This window comes from Rhea americana, unplaced genomic scaffold, assembly GCF_003343005.1.
Source record: "Rhea americana isolate MKP2758 unplaced genomic scaffold, rheAme1 scaffold_15, whole genome shotgun sequence".
NCBI lineage: Eukaryota > Metazoa > Chordata > Aves > Rheiformes > Rheidae > Rhea > Rhea americana.
This window is the reverse complement of record NW_028185594.1, coordinates 271,461-291,936: the sequence shown is the minus strand read 5'-3', so window position 1 is coordinate 291,936 and position 20,476 is coordinate 271,461. Positions and strand designations below refer to the sequence as shown.

At 43.6% G+C, this 20,476-nt stretch overlaps 1 protein-coding gene across 1 annotated transcript in view; it reads right to left on the bottom strand.

Moving 5' to 3' along the window:
- Nucleotides 1–20,476, bottom strand: part of FN1 (fibronectin 1) — a 75,147-nt gene that overhangs the window by 32,414 nt on the left and 22,257 nt on the right. The window contains exons 5-19 of the mRNA XM_085299540.1: nucleotides 19,449–19,580; nucleotides 19,228–19,365; nucleotides 16,320–16,478; nucleotides 14,678–14,878; nucleotides 14,013–14,192; nucleotides 12,396–12,572; nucleotides 11,309–11,461; nucleotides 9,318–9,446; nucleotides 7,493–7,636; nucleotides 5,038–5,159; nucleotides 3,545–3,722; nucleotides 3,208–3,384; nucleotides 1,319–1,447; nucleotides 1,107–1,196; nucleotides 353–547 (exon numbers count right to left, since the gene is read on the bottom strand). Coding sequence (XP_085155666.1) covers nucleotides 353–547; nucleotides 1,107–1,196; nucleotides 1,319–1,447; nucleotides 3,208–3,384; nucleotides 3,545–3,722; nucleotides 5,038–5,159; nucleotides 7,493–7,636; nucleotides 9,318–9,446; nucleotides 11,309–11,461; nucleotides 12,396–12,572; nucleotides 14,013–14,192; nucleotides 14,678–14,878; nucleotides 16,320–16,478; nucleotides 19,228–19,365; nucleotides 19,449–19,580 — 2,304 coding nt within the window. The remainder of the gene's footprint in view (nucleotides 1–352; nucleotides 548–1,106; nucleotides 1,197–1,318; nucleotides 1,448–3,207; nucleotides 3,385–3,544; nucleotides 3,723–5,037; nucleotides 5,160–7,492; nucleotides 7,637–9,317; nucleotides 9,447–11,308; nucleotides 11,462–12,395; nucleotides 12,573–14,012; nucleotides 14,193–14,677; nucleotides 14,879–16,319; nucleotides 16,479–19,227; nucleotides 19,366–19,448; nucleotides 19,581–20,476) is intronic.

Sequence of the window (20,476 nt, the reverse complement as noted above, 5' to 3'; positions counted from 1 at the left end):
GGGGACAACTTAGGAAATTCTGATCTTTCTTTTCCAAAGACACTGCCTTACAATGCAAAAACCAATCTTTTGACATCCCTGCAGTCTAGTCCCTCAGTATTTACAACGCTATGAATGCAAAGGAGTGGCTTGCATGTGTCAGTCCCTAAGAGAGAGAAGACTTTGCTACAGAACTTCATTATCAGTGATGTTTATAATAAAAACAAAAATTAAGAGAACAGCATTAAGAGTCCATTCAAGGATTCAACAGCACAACTCATTTAACTAGAGCAATACTAATTGGCTACTTGGCTCCACGTGCTGCCAGAAAATCCTCCCGAGTTACTGATATCCAGAACACGCTGGCCATTACCTGTGCGTGGGACACCTGTGGTTTCCTGCTGGATGAAGACAGGAGTACTCTCCTGATTTTCTTCCACTGCATAGATGCTGATGTTGTACTGAACACCTGGCATTAAGTCACTGAGCGTTACAGAGGTAGCAGTGTCCGGCAGGTTGAGCTCTGTGCTGCTGCCTTCCACAGAGGGTGTGTAGACAATTCTGTAGCCTAAAGCAAGAGAGGTATATTTAGTCCTCAGACACAATCAGTAACCCAGCACAAGGAACACTAGAAATGAGAACTAAATGGATCTCCCCACTGAGACTTCATAAAAACAACCCTGAACTTAAGTGGCACTTGTGGCTCCCCTTTGCTGAAGTCCTGTCTACAGATCATATGTTCTTAACGCCTTGAAATGCACAATCTGACCTGGATCAGAATATTCCTGAGCTTAGACATATGTATTTATGGTGTATGYAGTTCTTGTTTGGTATGGGATGGTCTGCATGACAGTTATACAGAGAAAGTCATGGTGCTTGGTTATTTAAACCAAATCCAGTAGGAATCATTTTTCATCCGGCCATCTGGATTGCAAGTTCAAACGGCAAAACCCATTCAGCTGTTCGCCCAGCCAAGCAAGCGCTGGACTGCTCATGTGCTTTCCAGCTGGGTCTCCTAGACTTAGCAGAATTAACATGCCCACCCTCCAGCCCAGAGTTACATTTTTTTCCTGCTACATTTCAGATTCCATCAGAAGTGCAAGATAAATGCGTTCATTTAGTCAAACCTGTGATTGGAGCCTGTGGTCTGCTCCAGCTAATTACAATTGATGTGTCATCTACACTTTCCACGGTGTGCTCAGGAGGTGCATCAGGAGCTGTTTAATGGAATAACAGAGAACAGCAAATGTGAGGATGTGATGTGAAAAAAAAAATCTATTGAGCAAATAATTCACTGAAGAGCTGCTTTCAAAGTGCAGCAACACCCACCCACACCTACCTGTAGTCTGTGAAGTAGACAAGATGAGGTTCTGCTCTCCTTCTTCAGAGATCTGGTAGACATTAACAATGTACTTGCGACCAGGAAGCAAGTCAGGGATGTTCACAGAAGTAGCTGTGCTTGGAAGATCTAAGGGAGGAAAAAAAAAAAAAAAAAAAAAAAAAAAAAAAAAAAAAAAAAAAGAAGCACCTTAGCAATTCTCCTGTCTTCTCACCAAGTGAGATAACAGAGACCTCTCTTCCTGCGTGGGCTGAGTAAGAGGTTCTTTAAGATAAAAGAGTGATTGTTCTGTAATATATGTTCACATCAGAAGAGTTGTGTAAAGAGCTGGAACAGTTCTCTACACTCAGCAGGCAGGCAACATGTAGGACTGCAAGTGCTGGGGTATGATATGGCCCTTGCTGGGCCCCAGGGAAACTGGGGCAGTACCCCACTGCACTCTGCTGACCTTTAGCCATCTCAGTCGAGTACTTGTTTTACACTTATAACCACCACATTTTTTTGATGCAGCAAAACCTGAAAGAATTTTCACATGAAAAGCTCACGTGGAAAAACTGACTCCTGAATGGAGATGAATGACACAATGAGGACTGATAAGCTTCTCTCCCCCCATCCCTTCCCCTAGATGTCCACCTACACTCCAGATGTAGGAAATTCCCCATGAAGTAGCTCCTTTCTGGCCAGATGGCAGCCAAGCATCTTAAGGGAAACAGGGAATTGCCTTCAGTTTGTCTTAAAATTTCTGCCCGCAGACAGATAAACTTAGGAGSTGCTGAGCAATGCAGCTTGGCTGTCTAGGCAGTCAGACTGCAGACAGGGAAGGCTGTGCCACTGCTGGCAGTCCCACTGTAAGCCACTCCTACTCCTAAGCCCGAGCTTGACAGGGGCAACAGTCTGGGGAGAGTTACTGGGTCAAAAGATTATTGTTCATTTTTTCATGTTGTTCTGCTATCACACATATGGCATAATAGATGTTTTAACTTCTAGTCTTTGTGAGATACTGCTATTGCCATCATTAAGAAAGGAAATAAAGAAAAAGATTAAGATGAAGTTCTGTGTGGGGACGCAGGCTCTATAGTAGACATAGAAAAAGGGGGTTCAATTCCTAGGCAAGTCCAGTGCCTTTAACTAGCCTCTTGGCTTAGCTAAAACACCACRTTATCTAAAGCAAGCACAATCTGATTCAGACAAAATAACTGGCAGAGTGGACTAGGACAGATCTGTGAAATAATGAGCAGCCAAGAGACAGCAAATAGGAAAGATAGCTCTGTCCATTCCGATGGAAGGACAAAGGGTAGCAAAGGAAACTAGCCAGGTGGCAGGTTCAAAGAACACAAATCTGGTTCTCTTTTCAGCTGCAAAGCTGCTCACTTCAGGATACTGTGGAAGCTACTAAGTTGACATGAATCTTAATTACCCAAAAATGTCTGCCTGGAGTTTGCCCATTTATTATCTCATCAGCATTCAATACCACTTCCATAGGATGAAGGAGAAAGGAAATAAGTTGACATGAATCTTAAACAAAAAAAAAAAAAAAAAAAAAAAACAGAAAAAAAATATCCACACTTACTAAAGCAAGGACACTACCTCTGGCTCAGGGAGTTCTCAGCTGCAGGACTCAGAGCATTGCGGCACTGCTACATACCTGCCTTGTTCTCACACCCTTCCCTGGGCATGAACTTATGGCCATTGACGGAGGAAGGACAATGAACAAGATTTCACCGACTGTGAAACTGAGCTAGTGCAACCACTCTTACATCCCAATTTAATCACACTTCTTAAGAGTTCGTGAAATCCTCACTCTCAACCCTGGGTATAGAGACTGTCACAGAAAACAGCCATCTACCCTAAGCGATGCAGCGGTCTAGCAGACGCAAACACTGTCTCACCAAGATACTGCGGCTCATCACCCTCTTCGCTCAGCTCATATTCAACACGGAATCCAGAAACTGTGTCGGAAGCAGAAACCCAGGAGACAACAAAGCTGTTGGCTGTGATTTCAGTGACTGACTCTGAAGTAGCAACCACAGGAGGAAGAAGAGTTGTTTCTCCTGAAACAGTATTGCCTACAAAAGAGAAGAAAAAGGTTTAAATAACTACTGCCACTTGTGCAGCCCAGTTAATACACATCAATACTACATCAATGGGAAACAAAAACTAGCAAAACTATCACATGGGGAGATKCGGTATTACTGGGTATCACTCCCAGCCCACTGTTTGACTTACTTGTCACTGCTGTGGTGCTGGTTGTGGTAAAATCAAAGCGAGTGACTTCTTTGTGGCCATACTGCTGAACACTGATGAGCTGTCCCTCATATATCACACCAGGTTTCAGGCCTGAGATGGTATAGGAGTTCAGGTGACCAGGGATRGTGGCTTCCTTCCAGTGCTTCCCAGCATTTTTCTGCAAAAACCAGAACACTCATCGCTTAAGAGACTCCACAGCCTGCAAGAAGCAGGGGTTTCCAGTGATCTAACCTGCGCACAGTTACYTAGTACTGTGATATTTGAACAAAAGACTAGAACAGTTAATGCACATAAAGCCAAGTCAAAGGAGATGAAAAATGCATGCCAGGAAGCAGGGCTAGTAGCATTTTGGGTCATTAAGTTTTACTGGGGTAAAGCCAAAGCAATCTAGCTTTTAACTTTAAAAGGAGCATTGTTTGTAGTGTATACACTAAAATCATACCTTTATCAAAAATGCAATAAGGCATAAGGAATGGCTGGAAAATGCCTATCAGAAGGCTGTTCACAACAGCACACTAAGCTATCATCTGAAAACAACATACAGAACAGTTCTTCCCTCCTACCCTGTGTTTAAACTCCTCAAGAAGCTCTAAAAATCAGGTTCCATTCTCTGAGGTTTTTACCCCAGTGCTTTARAGTCCATTTCTCTCAGGCCTTGATCCAAGATACACTTAAGTCTGTAGAAAAGCTTGAGTGCCTTTAATGGCTTTGGATCAGGGCCTTTATTGTTCTCTTTGATAACAGGCAGCATTGAGGTACTAGTGTTCTTAACCGTTAAGCGGTCTTTTGTGAAACTGCCCTCTGGGGAACTTAAACACAGCTCATCTGCATCGGTTAAAGCGAATCACTCCTCAAATGTGACTAAGCCAACAAGCAGTGGTTAACCAGCCTTGGAGTACGGAAGGAGAGATGACTGTTCGTTTAATCCTATGCTGGCTCTTTATATCTTCATATCCTACACATTTTTACCTCCTCCTAACTATCCTGGTTGCCTCTGGACATGCATACGGTACTAAAACAGTGTTTCTTAGGATGAGGAAGCTCTCATATAGATTTACACTACTTAGAGTGAGCAAGAATATGAAGTTAGCCTGCTTATTGTGCTAGTGCTTTTGTTAATGACATCATTCATAAACAGCGACCAGTAGYGCTCCTGCATGAAAACAGCAAGTATTTATAAAGCATTGGTCATCTTTGATCCTCAGAGATGGATCCTGTTCTSCTTGACAGGACAAGGATGCTGAATTAGCAACTAAAGCTCGCTGAAAACATCAGCCWTTTCTTCTGGCCACTAGAAAAGGCCAAATAAAATATTTTTTGGACAAAAGGGGAATCTTCATGATGARATGTGAGTTCTCACTGAAAAGAAAAACTAAGTGAGGACTCCACAGGTGAAAGCCTTGTGTTTGTAAGAACCATGTGTTTCCAGAGCTCAGAGTGCAGCTATCAGCCCGGATGAACGTGGCACTCACCGGTCTCCAGCGCAGAATGTACTTGGTGATGTGAGATGGTTCGGGTGCGTTCCACTGGATGGGGTGGGAGTTCGGCTGATTTGTGCTCTCTGTAATGATCACCTGAACAGGTCCAGTTGCACCTGAAATTTTCARCATAATAAAAATATTTTCCTTCTGCCTTATTGTAGAGTCAAAAAGGAAGAAGAGTGTGTAGCCCACTACACATGTTGGAAATAAGTCATGCTTTCATTCTGTGCTTAAAGCTTTTAGTGCTCAACAGAAAACTGATGAATCAGGGAATATATGYTGTGGTGGAGTTAGCATGTGCTATTTGGGTGAACGTGTCATCAATAAAACAGAAGACTGAAGTGAGAAAAACAGTCAAACAGACAAACTCCTGATCTCATCTCAAGTACTCCCTGCTAAGGGACACTAGTCTTTCCACTAGCCTTTTGCTACATTTCCTAATCAGTTACTTTGAAATACTGGATTTTCATGACTCTGAAGCACTTCATCRGTGATGAGGTATGTCTTCTACACACAGACCAAATCAGAAGGCTTGAGACAGATCAGGCCCATAAACACATGAAAATACAAGTTCAATAGCGCTCTAATACTTAAGGTTACTGATTTCTTCTATTTACACATTTGGCTAGATTAGGCCCAAGAAGCATGTTTTTCCCTAGAGCTTTCCAGATAGAGAAGGAAAGGTTTTATGATCCCATGGTTCTCCTTTTAGTTCCTCTTGCTCTCTGCTAGGGAGGTCTCCCTCAATGCTTAGCAGCACTGCGCTCACATGTTGAGTCTCAGAAAGTATCAGCAATAAGCAGCCTAGAATCTGCAGGTGAGTGTGCGTCTTTAGCCATTAAAGACCTCTTACATACACACACTTCCATTTATAATTTATTTGGACAACTGTGTAACATATATACCTGCCCCATATTTAACAGGACTTCAAGCCAAACAAACCTGTGCCCACACACAGAATGTTTCAAAGCTCACCTAACCCCAAACCTACATTCAGAAACACTAGATTTGGTTTATTTACACATCTTCAGTCACTCTTTTGTCTAAAGAAAGCCCAAAGCCCTGGTCTCCAGTCTGGCGGCGTGCATATTTCACATAGCTCAAGGAGATGTTTGTTTTAGCAGTCTGACAAAAAGTCAAAGAAAAGCCCCAGTTAAGAAACTTCTGGGAAAAAAAAAAAANAAAAAAAAAAAAAAAAAAAAAAGCCAAAGAAGGCCTGCTTCCTATTTTAAGGCAGGCAGACTCTGGTTTGCCTGCTGAGTGTCATATTCCTCATCCCTGGCTCACAGGTCGTATGGCCACAGACAGAAAAGCAGCTGGGTATAGTCTGGCTCAATACCGTGTGGCAGCAAAGACCCTCCATATGACGCAAAGCCAGTCATATAGAGAAGAGGTACTTGAGCCATCTGTGGGAGGCATTTAACAGACTTTAAAGGGCTAGTCCCCTCCTATAGCAGGGACCCCTAAATTAAAACCCTCTCTCTGCACAAGATGATCAGCCTCAGGTTCCCTCTCCAAACTCACAAGGCACTTAGAGGATAAATTGAAGCTACTGAGCAGACTAATACTCTTTAACCCGTCTTGATAGGAAAACAGAGAATCACTTTTCATTGAAGATGCCATATGCAGTTCTGATCAAATTCCTCCACATTTATGCTAGGAGTTGAATAGGGAAACAAATGATATGAGTATAGTCTTCTCCTCCCAGCAGAGAAGCCACAACAATATAGTCCTAATATTTCATCTCATTCAGAGTAAGACTTTGGCAGTTGCAACCTTAAACGGGAAGGTAAAGAGACTCCTCTTATGTTCMGCTCAGGGAACAGAAACAGAACAAACCAACAGATAGAAGCATTGACTGTATCTATAAAGATTTCCTGGAACTGACTGGGCAAATGAAAGTTCAAATATTTAGTTTCAGGGCAATGATCAGGGAAAAGGCTTCATTCTGCAGTAGATTCTGCTTCTGCAGTAAGTGGGAAAAGACCATACGGGTAGTAGTTTTAGGCAATAGAAACTGAAGGTTGCARATGTGATATTGCTAAATACCAAGAGGCAATCTAAACTCAGGTTGGGTGAACTCATAGTCATTCTCTAAATGAAGTCCAGCCTCAGGAGAGCTGTGAACAGCCTGGGTTCCTCTTTCTAAACATGACACCTGTATGTATCYGCCAAGAAGGGTAAGGAAATGATTCTGTTCTAAAAGGGAGCCAAAAAGATCACTTGAACTGCTAAGGAAGAGCACCTGCAGATTATAAACCATTAGGAGGCCTGGAAAGCTACAGAAATCAAGTGTTTGCTTTTGTGGTACACAGCAGAAATCACTTTCACTTATTAGGAGTTGAAAACAATATGGAATGATGTACAGAAAGCTGATGAGGTAAAGGATGGGGAATACTTTCCTCGGRTCTCGCTCAGAAGACAAGTTATTTGTTGGGTTTCTTACCAGGATAGGTCTGCAGTGGCTGGCAGTGCCATTCTCCAATACCACGGCCATAGCAATAACACTGGTATCTGACACCATGGACGTACTTCTCCCACGAATCTCCAATCTGGTAAAAGGTACGGGTTTCTGAATCTTGGCACTGATCTAAAGGCACAAAAGAGTTAAAGCACCGTGTGTTATTGAAATTATCGTTGGGGGAGGGAGGGAAAAGAGTCAAAGCCAAAAATTAGAAGACATCCTTTCCAAAAAAGGTGACATTAATGTTTACTTGCCAATACTACTACATATAAAGAAAGGGGCAACAGAAGTTGAATCTCAGATCAAGGTCCTTGATATATCACTGCACATGTTAAGTCAGATATTGGGGGACTAATTCAGTAGTGACCCATTTCTTAAACTATTGTTAAGTACAGGCATGTACAGGACAGGTCCACCTGGCAAGCTTCCCAGTAAAGTCCATAGGGGGAGGGAAGAGTGTCCTTCAAGAAAGGATTTATTTTYCACTATAATCGTGGAACCCAATTATGATCCAGTCAACTGAGTAAGTTCATCTCTCATCCAAAGCTGAATCATGCTGCTCTCAAAGAAATCAATGACAATATTCTTCCTGGCTTCAGTAGAATCCAGTTATACTGTGAGTATGAAGTGACCACTTATTTTGCAGTGGACTCATTCCAGATGTATGAACCAAAGAAGGATAGATCAAATCCTGAARTCAGCTTATCTTGTGTAAATACAGCACAGCATCAGCGCTTCAATACACTTCCTACTCTGACCTAAGTTCATATTTCTGGCTCAATGGAAATTTTCTGTGAGAACCAACACTATGCTTGTTTGGATAAACAGAAGSCTACTTTAGAGAGATAACAAAAATTAAATCAACAGCACCTTTGAAGATTGCTAAACTCCCTCCCCCCCATCCTCCTTTTTWAAAAAGTAATTTTTCAGCAGCATTACAATCTGAGTTCCTCCAGTGAACCTATACACATATTACTGTAAATAAAGCAGAGTTTAACCACTAGTACTTTCTAACAGATTTTTTTGGCAACAATTTGAAGTTCTTTTGGATTTAGTAACTACAAATCAAACAAACAATCAGATGTTATCTTCYAATATAGGTTTACTGGGGAAAGAAGGGGAGGCAGAGAAGCTGAAATCTCTTCATTCCTGCACAGAACCACGATGGTTTTAGCTAGCCTCCAGAGTGCTATTAACATGTGTTCTCATCCTGAGCTTTCTCTTTGCCAGAGCAAAGAACAGCCAAAGGGAGGAAAAAAAAAAAAGAAAAAGAAAAAAGAAAAGCAATTTAGTCCAAGGTAAATTCATATATGCTAGCACTCCCTTCTCAGTTCAGTGAGGAGACAAAACAATTTAGGAAAGAAAGAAAGCAAGAACAGGTTCTAGCATCACTACCTAGCTCCATATTGGTTTATCAGCACTCAGCTGGAGACCCCTACCTACCAAGCTGACAGTTCAGATACCAGAATTCAGTCAATTTAGCCCAGTGTGGGCTTAATATGCCCTGTTATCCCAATCACTAGAGTGTGTTACCTTTTAACAGGTATGTTGCCACTATCCACTGCTATTGCAGCATCATCAGCTTCTGTTGCATGTCTGATAACCTAAGTTCACCTCTTTAGAGCTATGATTCCTCTATCACTTACCCTCCAACAAACACAACCTTAATACTTTGCCACTTGTGCAATTCAGGGCAGAAACTGGGCAAACACCGGGTCCAGATTCACGCACCATTTTCACCATAGCACAACCAAGTCTTGCATAGCTACGGCCTGTGTTCGGCAAGCAGGAATAGCTGGCAACTTACCAACAGGATCACATTTCCATCTGCCCCGACCCTGGCCAAAGCACGTGCAGTTCAGCATATGCCCCTCGTCGTGACGCTTGTGGAATGTCTGGTTCACATCATAGGTGATACCATCCACAATGCACTGGTCTGTTTGAGAAAGAGCAGAGATACTTTGTCAGCAAGAGCTCAAAGATAAATTTTTCTGCTTAGCACATAGTTCCCTTCTCTTGATCAGCTTACAGAGGCTAACCATGACAAGCTCCATCCCTTGATCAGCTTACAGAGGCTAACTATGACAAGCTCCATCCCTGCAAAAGAGCACTTCCAGTATTTATGATAATCACAGACCAGTGCTGCACATGCACATCGCTGCTGCTGAGTTCCTTTACCAGCAGTGTGCAAATAAGCACCGCTTGCAGCAAAACGGTCGTAGGATGCAGTCCAAAATACTAAGCATTATTCAAACTACAGAACAGCTTGACTGATCCCTATGACAGACTTTCCACACATGAAGGAAGATAACACAGTAYGCTAACTGTTTCACTACCTCATCTGAGAATATTGGTCTAGAGCAATACTTTGGTGAGTATGGCCAAAATCATCAGTGCTATGCAAGGAAAAAAGGGCTACCCCAAATTCATAAAGATACCATAAGGATGCTTGCACCTCACTGATTTTATGCTGCCAGCTCTCTGCCACACTTTGCTGTAATCTAAAGAGAGGAGCAGATGTATTTTATGTCCAGGATGCTACTGGTGCCTGCTAATCAGCTCTGAACTCAAAAAGCAGCAACCAGACCCCATGCTGAAATACAATGGTATCAGTCTACTGGGGTCAATGAGGCTATGSTAACCTGTGATCTGGCCCAAAATTCCTAAAGGCAATCTAATCACAGCAAGGCAAAGACAGGCAAAACAAATATGAAAACCACTCTAGAAGCATGTTTTGCTAACTAGGACCCAAGAGACCTAAGTTCAGTTTCAGACTYGGTCTCAGGCCTTCTGTCCTTGGGGAAGTGACTCAGTAAATCCCAGGCCTTCATTCCCCATCATATTTTCCCACACCACAGGTCCAGTGGGGGCTGAGGACCTTCTCTGGTTGCTATGTTTTAACAGCCCTACTTAGATAACCTATGCCTTTTGAAAAATGGCAGAATCTCCTCCTCACCCCTCCATTAAGGGAGACCTCTAAGTCAGGGTTGAAATTGCAGACAACTATGCTGAGAAAGGAGCTTCAGAGACCAACTTTTAGCTACGCATTTCTCACTGTTCTGAAGGAAGTGCACAAAAAACCCCTCCTAAAGTCTGAGTGAGCTTTTCCCTATAAATTATATCCCGTTTCAGCAGTGGTGTTCAAGCCCTTTCTTGGCGTGTTGACAGCATTCCCCACCCCCCGCTCGCCTTTTCCAGACACAAAGCCAATGCTGTGAGCTAGCTGTAGGATGATCAAATGTCTGTGCTTTTAAGTCTTTTTTTGGTGTTGTTTAAGCACTTCTTCACTTGGACCACTTATATAAATATGTAAATAAATAAAAGTAATCCATATGAAAAGYTGGCAGGACAGCGCCGAGATTAGCCAAAGGGATTCATCCAACACAGACAAATTGCAAACTGCACTGCAGAACAATAAAACAGACAGCTCTGCACTCAGACTTCAGACTAGTCTGGGGCCTTGTGTGTTCACGAGAGGGGGAAATACCTCTGCTCTCCATAAAGCTACAATGGCACCAAAGCCTAAATGTAGACAAAAGGAGGTAGGGATACCGACTGATCGAGCTAATTGTGCTTTCTCTGCTTCCTCGCCTATAAAAGCTGAATCTGTACTTCTCCAGCACGTAACAAGAGAGGAGCTTCATGTAGCYCCTCCGATTTCCCCCTCTATGCCACAGACAAGCCTGGTGATATATGATTTGAGTCTGGGCTCCAATTCCCCAGTGATGAGAATCGAAGGAAAACCAATTTCTCCTACTTCCAAAGCAGACTATGTGATGTCAACGTAAAAAACAGTACCTCTGAGCTGGGAGTAGGCAATGCAAGTCCACTCTCCACGGCCATTTCCTACACAAGTACATCTCATCATATGGCCCATGTCATGTTGTTTATCCCACTGGTCGCCAACGCGGTACATGACACCATCATTTGTTGTGCAGATTTCTTCATGGGCTGGTTGAGAAGAGAGTAAAAGAATGCTTTACATGGCTAGAAGGCTCAGACCATTTGCAAAGCTTCCTCATACCATTCAGTGGTTTCTGCGTCTTAACAAGGGAGCTGTAGGAACAGTTCCATTTCGAATACCATTTTTGCTCGGTGATCATGTTTTCCAAGTGCATACCCCTCCTAGGGATTCATTCATTTTAATTCTCTTTAGAGAGTTACAGGAAGCAACTTCTGTACACTGTCCAAGAGATGYTGGGTGAATGAATCAGTTCTTGTTACATATATGCCTTTATATGAGCATAGCTATTTAAAGACCTGAGTTTCACAAGCTGTTGAAGGGCTCAGAGGTTGCACCGCCTTGATTTACAAGAGCTCTGTCATTTAAAAACTGGGAGTCACGTTCCCTTTAAGTACGCTTCATCCATAAACCCACTCACTGAGACATGCATGGATTGTAGGAATGGGCCATGATACTGACTTTGACACTGCTGACTTTTCCAGGGTAACACACTGATATTAAGCACATTCTCATCCTTATCCTTATCCACACATTGGACAAAAGGAAGTGAGGAGCGATGAAGTTTTAGCAGATACAAACCCCAAAGCCCACTTCCTTTAAAGCGCTACAGTACAATGCAGTCTAATGAATCTACACCAGTTTGCACTAGCCGCCAACCATGTCTTCCACTGGCTGGTAGCAAAAGAGTAATGAAAATCACCTTCTCCTTGCGCTGCCTGAGTCTGTCAGAACTGATTAGTGGGAAAAAAACAAGGAAAAAAAAAAGGACGACACAACTTAAATTCCTTAAAGTGTTTTGGGCTGGGAAGCAGTTGGCTGGAAGTCATCAATAACCCAGTCAATGACAGCCAGCTCTTTACTTTRCAGCTCAAAGAATCTTTATAAGTACCCCCATAATCCATTTTTGGTTCTCAGTCTTACCAGCCATGGGACAGAACCCAAATTTCTGGTCAGCATCATAGTTCTCAGTGGTTCCACACCACTTCATGTTGTCTCTCCGTCCCTCAGAAGTACAGTCAGTGTAGTTGCGGTTGTTATACAGGAAAGGGAAGTGGCACAATGCACCATTGGAATTGCCACCTCGTGTCTGGACCAAAACTGTAGAAAAGTAAAAAGGTAAAAAATGCAAATCAAGCCTGTGCTCTCTCCTAAAAGGCAGGAAGAGCTAAAACCAAACCACTAATGCTATTTTTCCTTTCTCTGTTTGCTCTTCTGATACTACCCACCAGCCTCTCTCCTTGACTTAASTTAATTCAGATCTGGAAACATAAACCTTGCACAAGGTCAATTCAGTTCAAACGTTGCTGCGGAAAGAGTTGATGGACCCAGGCATGGGAATTCATGGGTAAGAGGGAAAACTAAAGCCTTCTGTGTCTGGGAAGTGGCTTTGCAGACCCTTCGTACTAAGGCCCAGGTAATAAAGTAATCTCAYTGAGGTTATTACTCAGTTGTGCCCTTTGGCTTGAAGTAAAGTTGTAGTCCTTAGGAAAGGGTTACAACTCGGTTATGTACAACAGCACAAGCACAAAATCTCTGCAGGTTGGAATGTTCATGTTTTGCAAGCAGCAGTGGAAAGAGGAATCTAATCTACATGAACTATTCACCTCTTGAGCAACTCTGGTTTACAAGTAATGGAGAAAAGGGAATCATTTGCTTAGGTTTTTCTATATCGATATTTCTCATTCCCACAGTATATCACAGGAAGTCCCACTAAAACAGGAATGTTGGGGGAGGCCAGGAGGGGAGAGGCTTTTTTTTAAGAGAGCATTATATATGCTGGAGAGAAGGGCTTGGCTTTTTTTCAGAAAAGCACAACCGAAGAATAGCAGTATTTATGCAGGGTAAGCAGTGTTTTCCTCTGCAAATGTGAGAAGTTTCAGACACATTCTCTCCAAGGTCAGACCCCAGAGGAGGCTGCCTGGATATGGTTCCATTGATGTCTGATGGGCCTTCCGGAAAATGTAACCACACAGGTAAGTTTGTGCTGTAAAGGGAGCACGACCATCCGCAGAAAAGGGAATGCAGCTGTATTAGTCATGCACCAGCTCTTGATCACAGTGATCACAAACCACATTAGGATTACTGCTATATATGGCAACCCTGGCTAGAGAGTCAAGAGTGAGGGAGTGACAGAGGACTGCACAAATTGTATTCCATGGATAGCCTCTCCTTTGCAGCCTAATATGGGCATCGGCTCTAGCAATTCAGCCAAGCGAAAAGACAAAGTCTTTGGGGCCAAAGCCTCAAARCCACCCTGACTGGGAACTCCTGTTCTAAGGTCTGCTTAGGAAAGAGAAAGAACAGGACTCAAAAGCTACATGTTTGTCACCCTGACTACTCTAAAGATGGCCAAAAGCACAAAAACATCCCGACTCTAGATAGTCTTCTGCCCACATGGCTGCCTTGCTGTTGGGGTGTGCCTACAGTCCCCTCAGATTGCTAGGACTGTTCCAACAGCCCATTGTTATGAGCTGTGCTCCTTCTACCACCTGCTCRCGAGGGCCATGCGTGCGTGAAGATCCTCAGAGAGGAACCTACCATTCTGCTCTGTACAGAAGGAGTATCTCCTGTCCTGCTCAAAGTTGGAGGTGGTGCTGCACCAGAGGTGCCCATCTGTACGGCCTTCGGTGGTGCAAGAATAGAAAGTCCTCCCGTCATAGGTGAAAGGCAAAACACAGGCTTCTCCACCAGAATTGCCACCATACGTTTGAGTTGCAGCTTTAACACAAACAAATCACAGCGTTAGATTCTGGCTCAAAGCAATCCCCAGTCCTGGGGCTCCAAAAGATCAATAGCCTCTTCAGGCCAAATCACCGGCCACTGTGAACCCGCACTGAGTTCCAAGGACCTGGGCCGATACACACCAACCGAAGACTTAGTCCCACAGCCGTGGCATTCTTTTACATTCYTTTTCCAAACATATATTATTGCAGCTTGCTTTGAGAAAAATTATTAGTGCTGCTTCCCAAGGGCTGTTCTCTCCCCGCAGGTTATATATAACTCACTGGGAAATTTGTACCCTACAGAGCCAGGCTTCAAATAATCAAAACAGCTATTACTYCCCCCTTTTACCTTTCTCCAGTATTTGTCTTCCTCAGAAGAGGCTTCTGATATATGCACTAAAGAGATTTTACATTGAAGTTAATCCACAGGGCAATCCCAAATATCTCATTGGACTGAACAGGCACAAAACAAACTCATACCTATTTCCTGGCAGCTGACTCCATTGCCCAGGCAGGTACACAGCATCTGCTGGCTTCCCTGTGTCTTGAGCCACTGCATACCCACAGAGTACACCACTCCATTATCAGTTATGCACTGACCATAGGGCTGAGGCTGTGGCTGTTGAGGTTGGGGCTGGTACAATGCAGTCTGCAAATTTGTGAAGCTAGGAGAGCCAGAACCTGTGGCAGAATACAGGAGAAAAGTGAAACTAGATACCAGGCAAAGGTGAAAAAACAGAGCACTTCAATTAAATGCAGAGATAAAGTCTTAGGTACTTTCCGTCAAGTTTAAGGTACAACACTTTCAGCTCCCCCAGACGCATTTTGAATATTCCTTTTCAAAGCACTAATTTGAGCTCCATTTACCAAATTCCGAAATTAAAAGAACCACTCCCACTTTTAATGACGGCCTCCAGCCTCTACTACTGCAGAGTGTCTTTAAGAAGGACTAAAAGCATAGCCTGGTTTTCATGGGCCTTGCTGAAAATAAAGGGTTTTCTTTGGAAAAAGTATTTTAGTTGAAGGAAATCTACAATAAAAAAACSAAAGACCAGTGACAAAGTAATAACAAGTACTTAGAAGGTAAGGGGGATGAGGCAAGGAAAAGGAAGTATTCATTTTGAATTCTTCATTGTCGAAGCAGAAGAACAAATAAATGTATTCCTCTGTTCTGGAATTTTTCAACTCTGAATCAAAGTTTTTGCCCAGTTACCATTCTGAATAACACTGAGAGACAAAGAGGCTTCTTTTCTATACTGTGGACACTGCTAATGTTTCCCAGAGCAAGCCCCACAAATTCAGCTCTGCTGAAAAAGAGGTAGTAATGCAAGCAGTGCAGTGGCACCCTTTAAGCCTTGTGAATTTGGAAGTTGAGACCTTCTGAGATTTTAAAGCTAACCTGCTGGCACCTACAGTTAAGTCATTTACCAAGAAAAGCTCAGTGTAGCTACTACAGGAAAATACAGAGAAGATTTACTCTGCATACAGCAGAAGGAAAACTAGCTCATTAAAATGGCAGGAAAGAATTTAGGAGCTGAAGACAYTGACAAAACTTAGGCAGGAAGCTTATATTACTTATAAACTAGATATTTCAAAAAAAATCAAAGATATTTGAAGTTCATGTATTAAACAAACAAAATTGTATACATCCTGTGACATTTCTATTTTTTAAAGCTCATCCATAGGTTATTTATCTTGCCAAAGAAACTAGATGGCCTCAGATGAGTTTAAATTAAGGGAATTTAAAGAAAACTACCAAGGCAAATACAACAAGTCCAAATATTAACTCTAAGTGTCATATCTCCAAGACAGCTAAAAGATATTTCCTATAGATGCATGATTCTAGATAYATGATTTACTGCATTGTAATCATGCATGCAATTGCATTTGCATGGGCAAGCCCTATTTGGGCAAGGAAACCAAGCATAARTTTATGGTATCTATGTAYGCACAGAAAAAGGAACATCTCTCAMACTGACCCTATTTCTTGCTGATCTTTCCCTGACAAAATTCCTAAATGCCTAAGTCAGGATGGTGCAATTCAACACCCAGCCCTAGTCATTCAAACATGTGCCATTCCTTGGCTCTTCCCCTCCCCTAARCACTATGATGCCCCACTTACCAGTGCTAGTTGTATGCAGGGATGTGTGTCTTTCACATTTCCATTCACCTCTGCCATTGCCAGTACAGATGCACTGAAGCAAATTTCCACGGTTATCCTTCTTGCTCCAGGTGTCTCCAATTCTGTAGGAAGTCTTGGTGTCATGGTCATTGCACCTATCTGTATAAGAAACATGGCTATTAGCTATTTCTGCACTGAATGGCTTGAGTGTGCGATTTATAGTACTGAACAACCAACACTATGCAATGAGCTGATAGTAGGCTACAGAAAACTGGGAAGGTTCTCAACAAAGTCTTTAAACTATCAGGAGTCCTATACGCTCTAATGCCTGTGTTAAATTGCATAAACAAGGAAAGAGTCTGAAAATCCTGATGCTAAGTAAGTCTAAGAAAATTCCCATCGATTTCCAGAACAGGAATTTCATTTTCTAGACATGGTCTCAAACAGCACCATAACACTCCCAATTTCAAGAAGGTAAGCTACATTTAAAAAATTCACATGTGTTAAAAACAACTAGCAAGAATGTTTTTAATCCAGGATGAGCTTTTTAAAAGCCATTTTAAATCCATTCTGTCCAGTATACACCTTCAATACCTGCTTTAATGCCTCCCCCCCCTTCTTTTTAATAGGAAGTCTTTATAGCTGGGTCATTTCAAATTATAAACAAGGCACAGTTCAACTTCAGAGCACTGCTGCAATTGGAAAAAGCTAAAACCTATTGGAGGGCAATCTGTTAAATTTCAGTTCTTCCAAAAAGTGTGTGAAGTGGCCAGTAAAGTTAATAGAAGTTACTCGGTCAAACCAAGAATATTAGACTTTCTGAATCTCGCCGTTGTCTTTAATAATCCATAGCCCCTGATGAATTGAGTAAATGGGTTCAAAGGACAGCATAACAAACTACTTTTGTCTGAATGCCAGAGCCACATGGTTTAACCAGTTCTTCTTCCATTACAGCATTTTACCTTCTCATCCAAGGGCAACTCAACTATAATCATGGGTCAATGAACATGGATTTATGAAGAACTGTGGAAGGACACATACATCACCACAGATTTCCACATTCATACTCTGCCTGGTGTGCTGTTTCAATGGCAAACACTTGAATGATTCACGGGAGCTAAAATGACCAAAAATCTGAGTATTTGCCAGAAGAATGGTAAAATGGTAAAGTGCTGATAGTGTAATTTGGCATAAAACCTGTCTTACAAACACTCAGGCTCTCAAGTTAAGTGACAAAAAGCCAACACCCTCCACCCCATCAAAAACAACCCACCCACCAACAGAAGTCACTCTGGAAAGTGTTGGCTATGAAAGACAGACGATAGCAACAACACATACTGAAACACAGTACCACTTTGTGGGCTACAGGTACCATTTTTAAACAGCAAGATTCAARTTTACATATTTGATTACATTTGAAAAACAAAATGAACAGGCCATTACGCTACAATTTCCCCTACGATTCAACTACATAGGCCTGACTTATGGGAGGAAAGATACTGCCAAATCATTTTTATTAATATCTATTAGTATTAGCTCTATTARTATCACCTCCAAAATTCACAAACACCACGTTCTGTTTTATTCATTCCTATCTGACAGTTAATGATTTTTCCCCCATGTGCCTCTAACAGAGTTAATATTGTCAAGGCTGGTTTGATTTTTATAGCTCAATTCTTGACCAAGCCTCCCTAGGTCTTCAATTTTAATCCCAATCCTCCTTAGTGTTTTAGTTCTTTACAGTTCTGTTGTTTATATCAGCAGAAAACTATTATCTGTTTGTCCCAAGGCAACTGAATGAGTCAATTTAAAGGCTACAGAAGAGTTTCTTAAAACTTGCGTAACGAAGGCGTAAGGTAGAAAGTTAAATTTTGAGGCAGCCAGCATAAACTGCGATAGCTCTACAATGGGGCTTGTTCCTACCAAAATCCAAATAGGAGGTAAATAAGCAAATGAGATTTCAGATTTTGGAAACCCAGTCTGCTTTGCAAACAGTAATACAATAGATATTTACACCAGTGTAGATCACTGATACAGAAACATAGGGAAGTCATTTGAACTGGTGAAGCGTATTTACCCTGAAGACTTAAAATGGTGGGAAAAGCTAACAAGGTAAATGAGAGAGTAGATAAAGTAAACCCTGTTTGAGCTAGCACATATATTGAACTGTAAACAAGGGGAAAAAACCTTAAGATTACATTTTAAATTTGGCAGACTTCACTGCTGGACCAGGTGTCTATTTCTCTTTAAAAGCTCCATATTCTCCCTCAAGAGGTTATTTAAACAACCCCAAAAGGGGTGAGATTAGGCCAAATTCTGTGCCAACCTGCAGACTAAGCAATTCCGCTGGCTTCCCGGGGGACGCCCGACTGTGAGTCACTCGCCCTGCGCCTTTCCTCAAAGCTTTTTATCTACAGCAGATCAAAAACCAAAACAACATGGCCAAAATAAGGTCAGCGGCGTGGAGCACCGGCCCTTAGATGCCCCGCCGTTGCAAATGGCGGGTGCCAYGTGCAAGAGTTTACTTCTGGCCCCAGACAGGATTATTTTCCACCCCRTTCTCCTGAGACTTTTACCCGGCCATCTCTCTAAAACCACTGTCGAGAGCTGTAGGGTGGGAAAAGGAGCACCTCTGCGTTTCCGTGCACGACATTTTTTCCATGTAGAATTAGGGGAAGAATAAAAATAAATAATAAATAAATAAATATCAGGCTTYAAAGCGCCCTCTTTCCGCTTGGTGTCACTTCAGCGCCTGAGCTTGCACGTGGCGGCCAGGGAAGCCGAGGGAGTGGGAGAAATGGCATTTTGAAAGCTGAACTTGGAAAGTGTGAGGGAAAAAAAAAAAAGTAAAATGAAAGAAAATGAAGATAGCGCAGGGAAAGGGCTCGGCGGCGAGGCCGGCACTTACTTCTGGAGGTGCAGGTGATGCGGCCGCTGCCCTCGCCCAGGCAGGTGCAGTCCACCATCATCCAGCCCTGGTAGGGCTTCTCCCAGGTCTCGCCCACCACGTAGGACGTCCCGGCCGTGTTGTCGTAGCAGCGCTCGGCTGCGGGAGGCAAGGACAGGTTAGCCGCGGGCTGGGGAGCACGGAGGAGGAGGAGGAGGAGGAGGAAGAGAGCTGCCACCTACCCACAGGCTTGCAGGTCCACTCGCCCTTGCCGTTGCCCAGGCAGACGCACTCCAGCATGTAGCCGCCCGTCTCGTGGGGCCGCCGCCAGGTATCGCCGATCTTGTAGGACTGGCCGCCCTCGTGGCAGCGATCTGCGGCAGGGCAGAGGGAGGGAGGCTCAGCCCCAGGGCCGGGGGGCTCCGCCATCAAGATGGCTCCCAGGCCCCTCTGCAAAATGGCGCCCGCCTCCCCCCCCCCCACACCTCTCCCCTAGGGCGAGGGGGGATGTTGCCTCCCAGCTGCCTTCTTCTTTCCGTGGCCAACCTGCCCCCGAAAGCCCGAGGGGCCCCCACAGGAGCGGGGAGAAAGGGGGCGCTTTGCCCTCAGGTGGGGTCACTGCGCCCTCAGGGCGGCTCCATGCCCGCCACAGGGGGACCCCTGCGCACAAACATGGCGCCTTCTTCTGAGGGAGGGAGGAGAAGCGCGCGGCTGGGCACTTATTAGGGGTCCCGGGAGCTTTCTGCTGGCTCGCTTAGGAAAGTGGGGAACCCAAGAGAGTTACAAAGATCGATTTGGAGCCAGTTACAGCCAGCGAGGCCCTCCAGCGAGCTGTAAACCGGGCTGCCGAGGAGGAAATGAGGCCGCTCCTACGTTCGCGGTTTCCTTGCTGACCCTTCCTCTTCTCACAACGCCTATCACCACTGCCCGATAAAAACGCCGCTAAATTCGGAACGGCGTCAGCTCTCCTCGTTAGAGCCAACGCGTTTCTTTCCGTACCACAGCGACGGCTCATTCCTGAGCTACTATTGGAGCCGGCACTACGAGGCTCGGGCAAGAAACCGGGCACTTGAAAGAGCAAGACTTTGCTCCAGAGGTGCCTAAGGGACTTCGAAATACCTTCAGCCTGGATGAAAAGTCTTCACCCGTGCTTGGAGGGAGCCTCACTGGGAGATGAAGGGAGATGGCGAACAGCCAGGGAGAAAGGGATAAGGAGGAATGAGGGGAAAAAAAAAAACAATATAATGCACTTTAAACTATGAGAATTGTA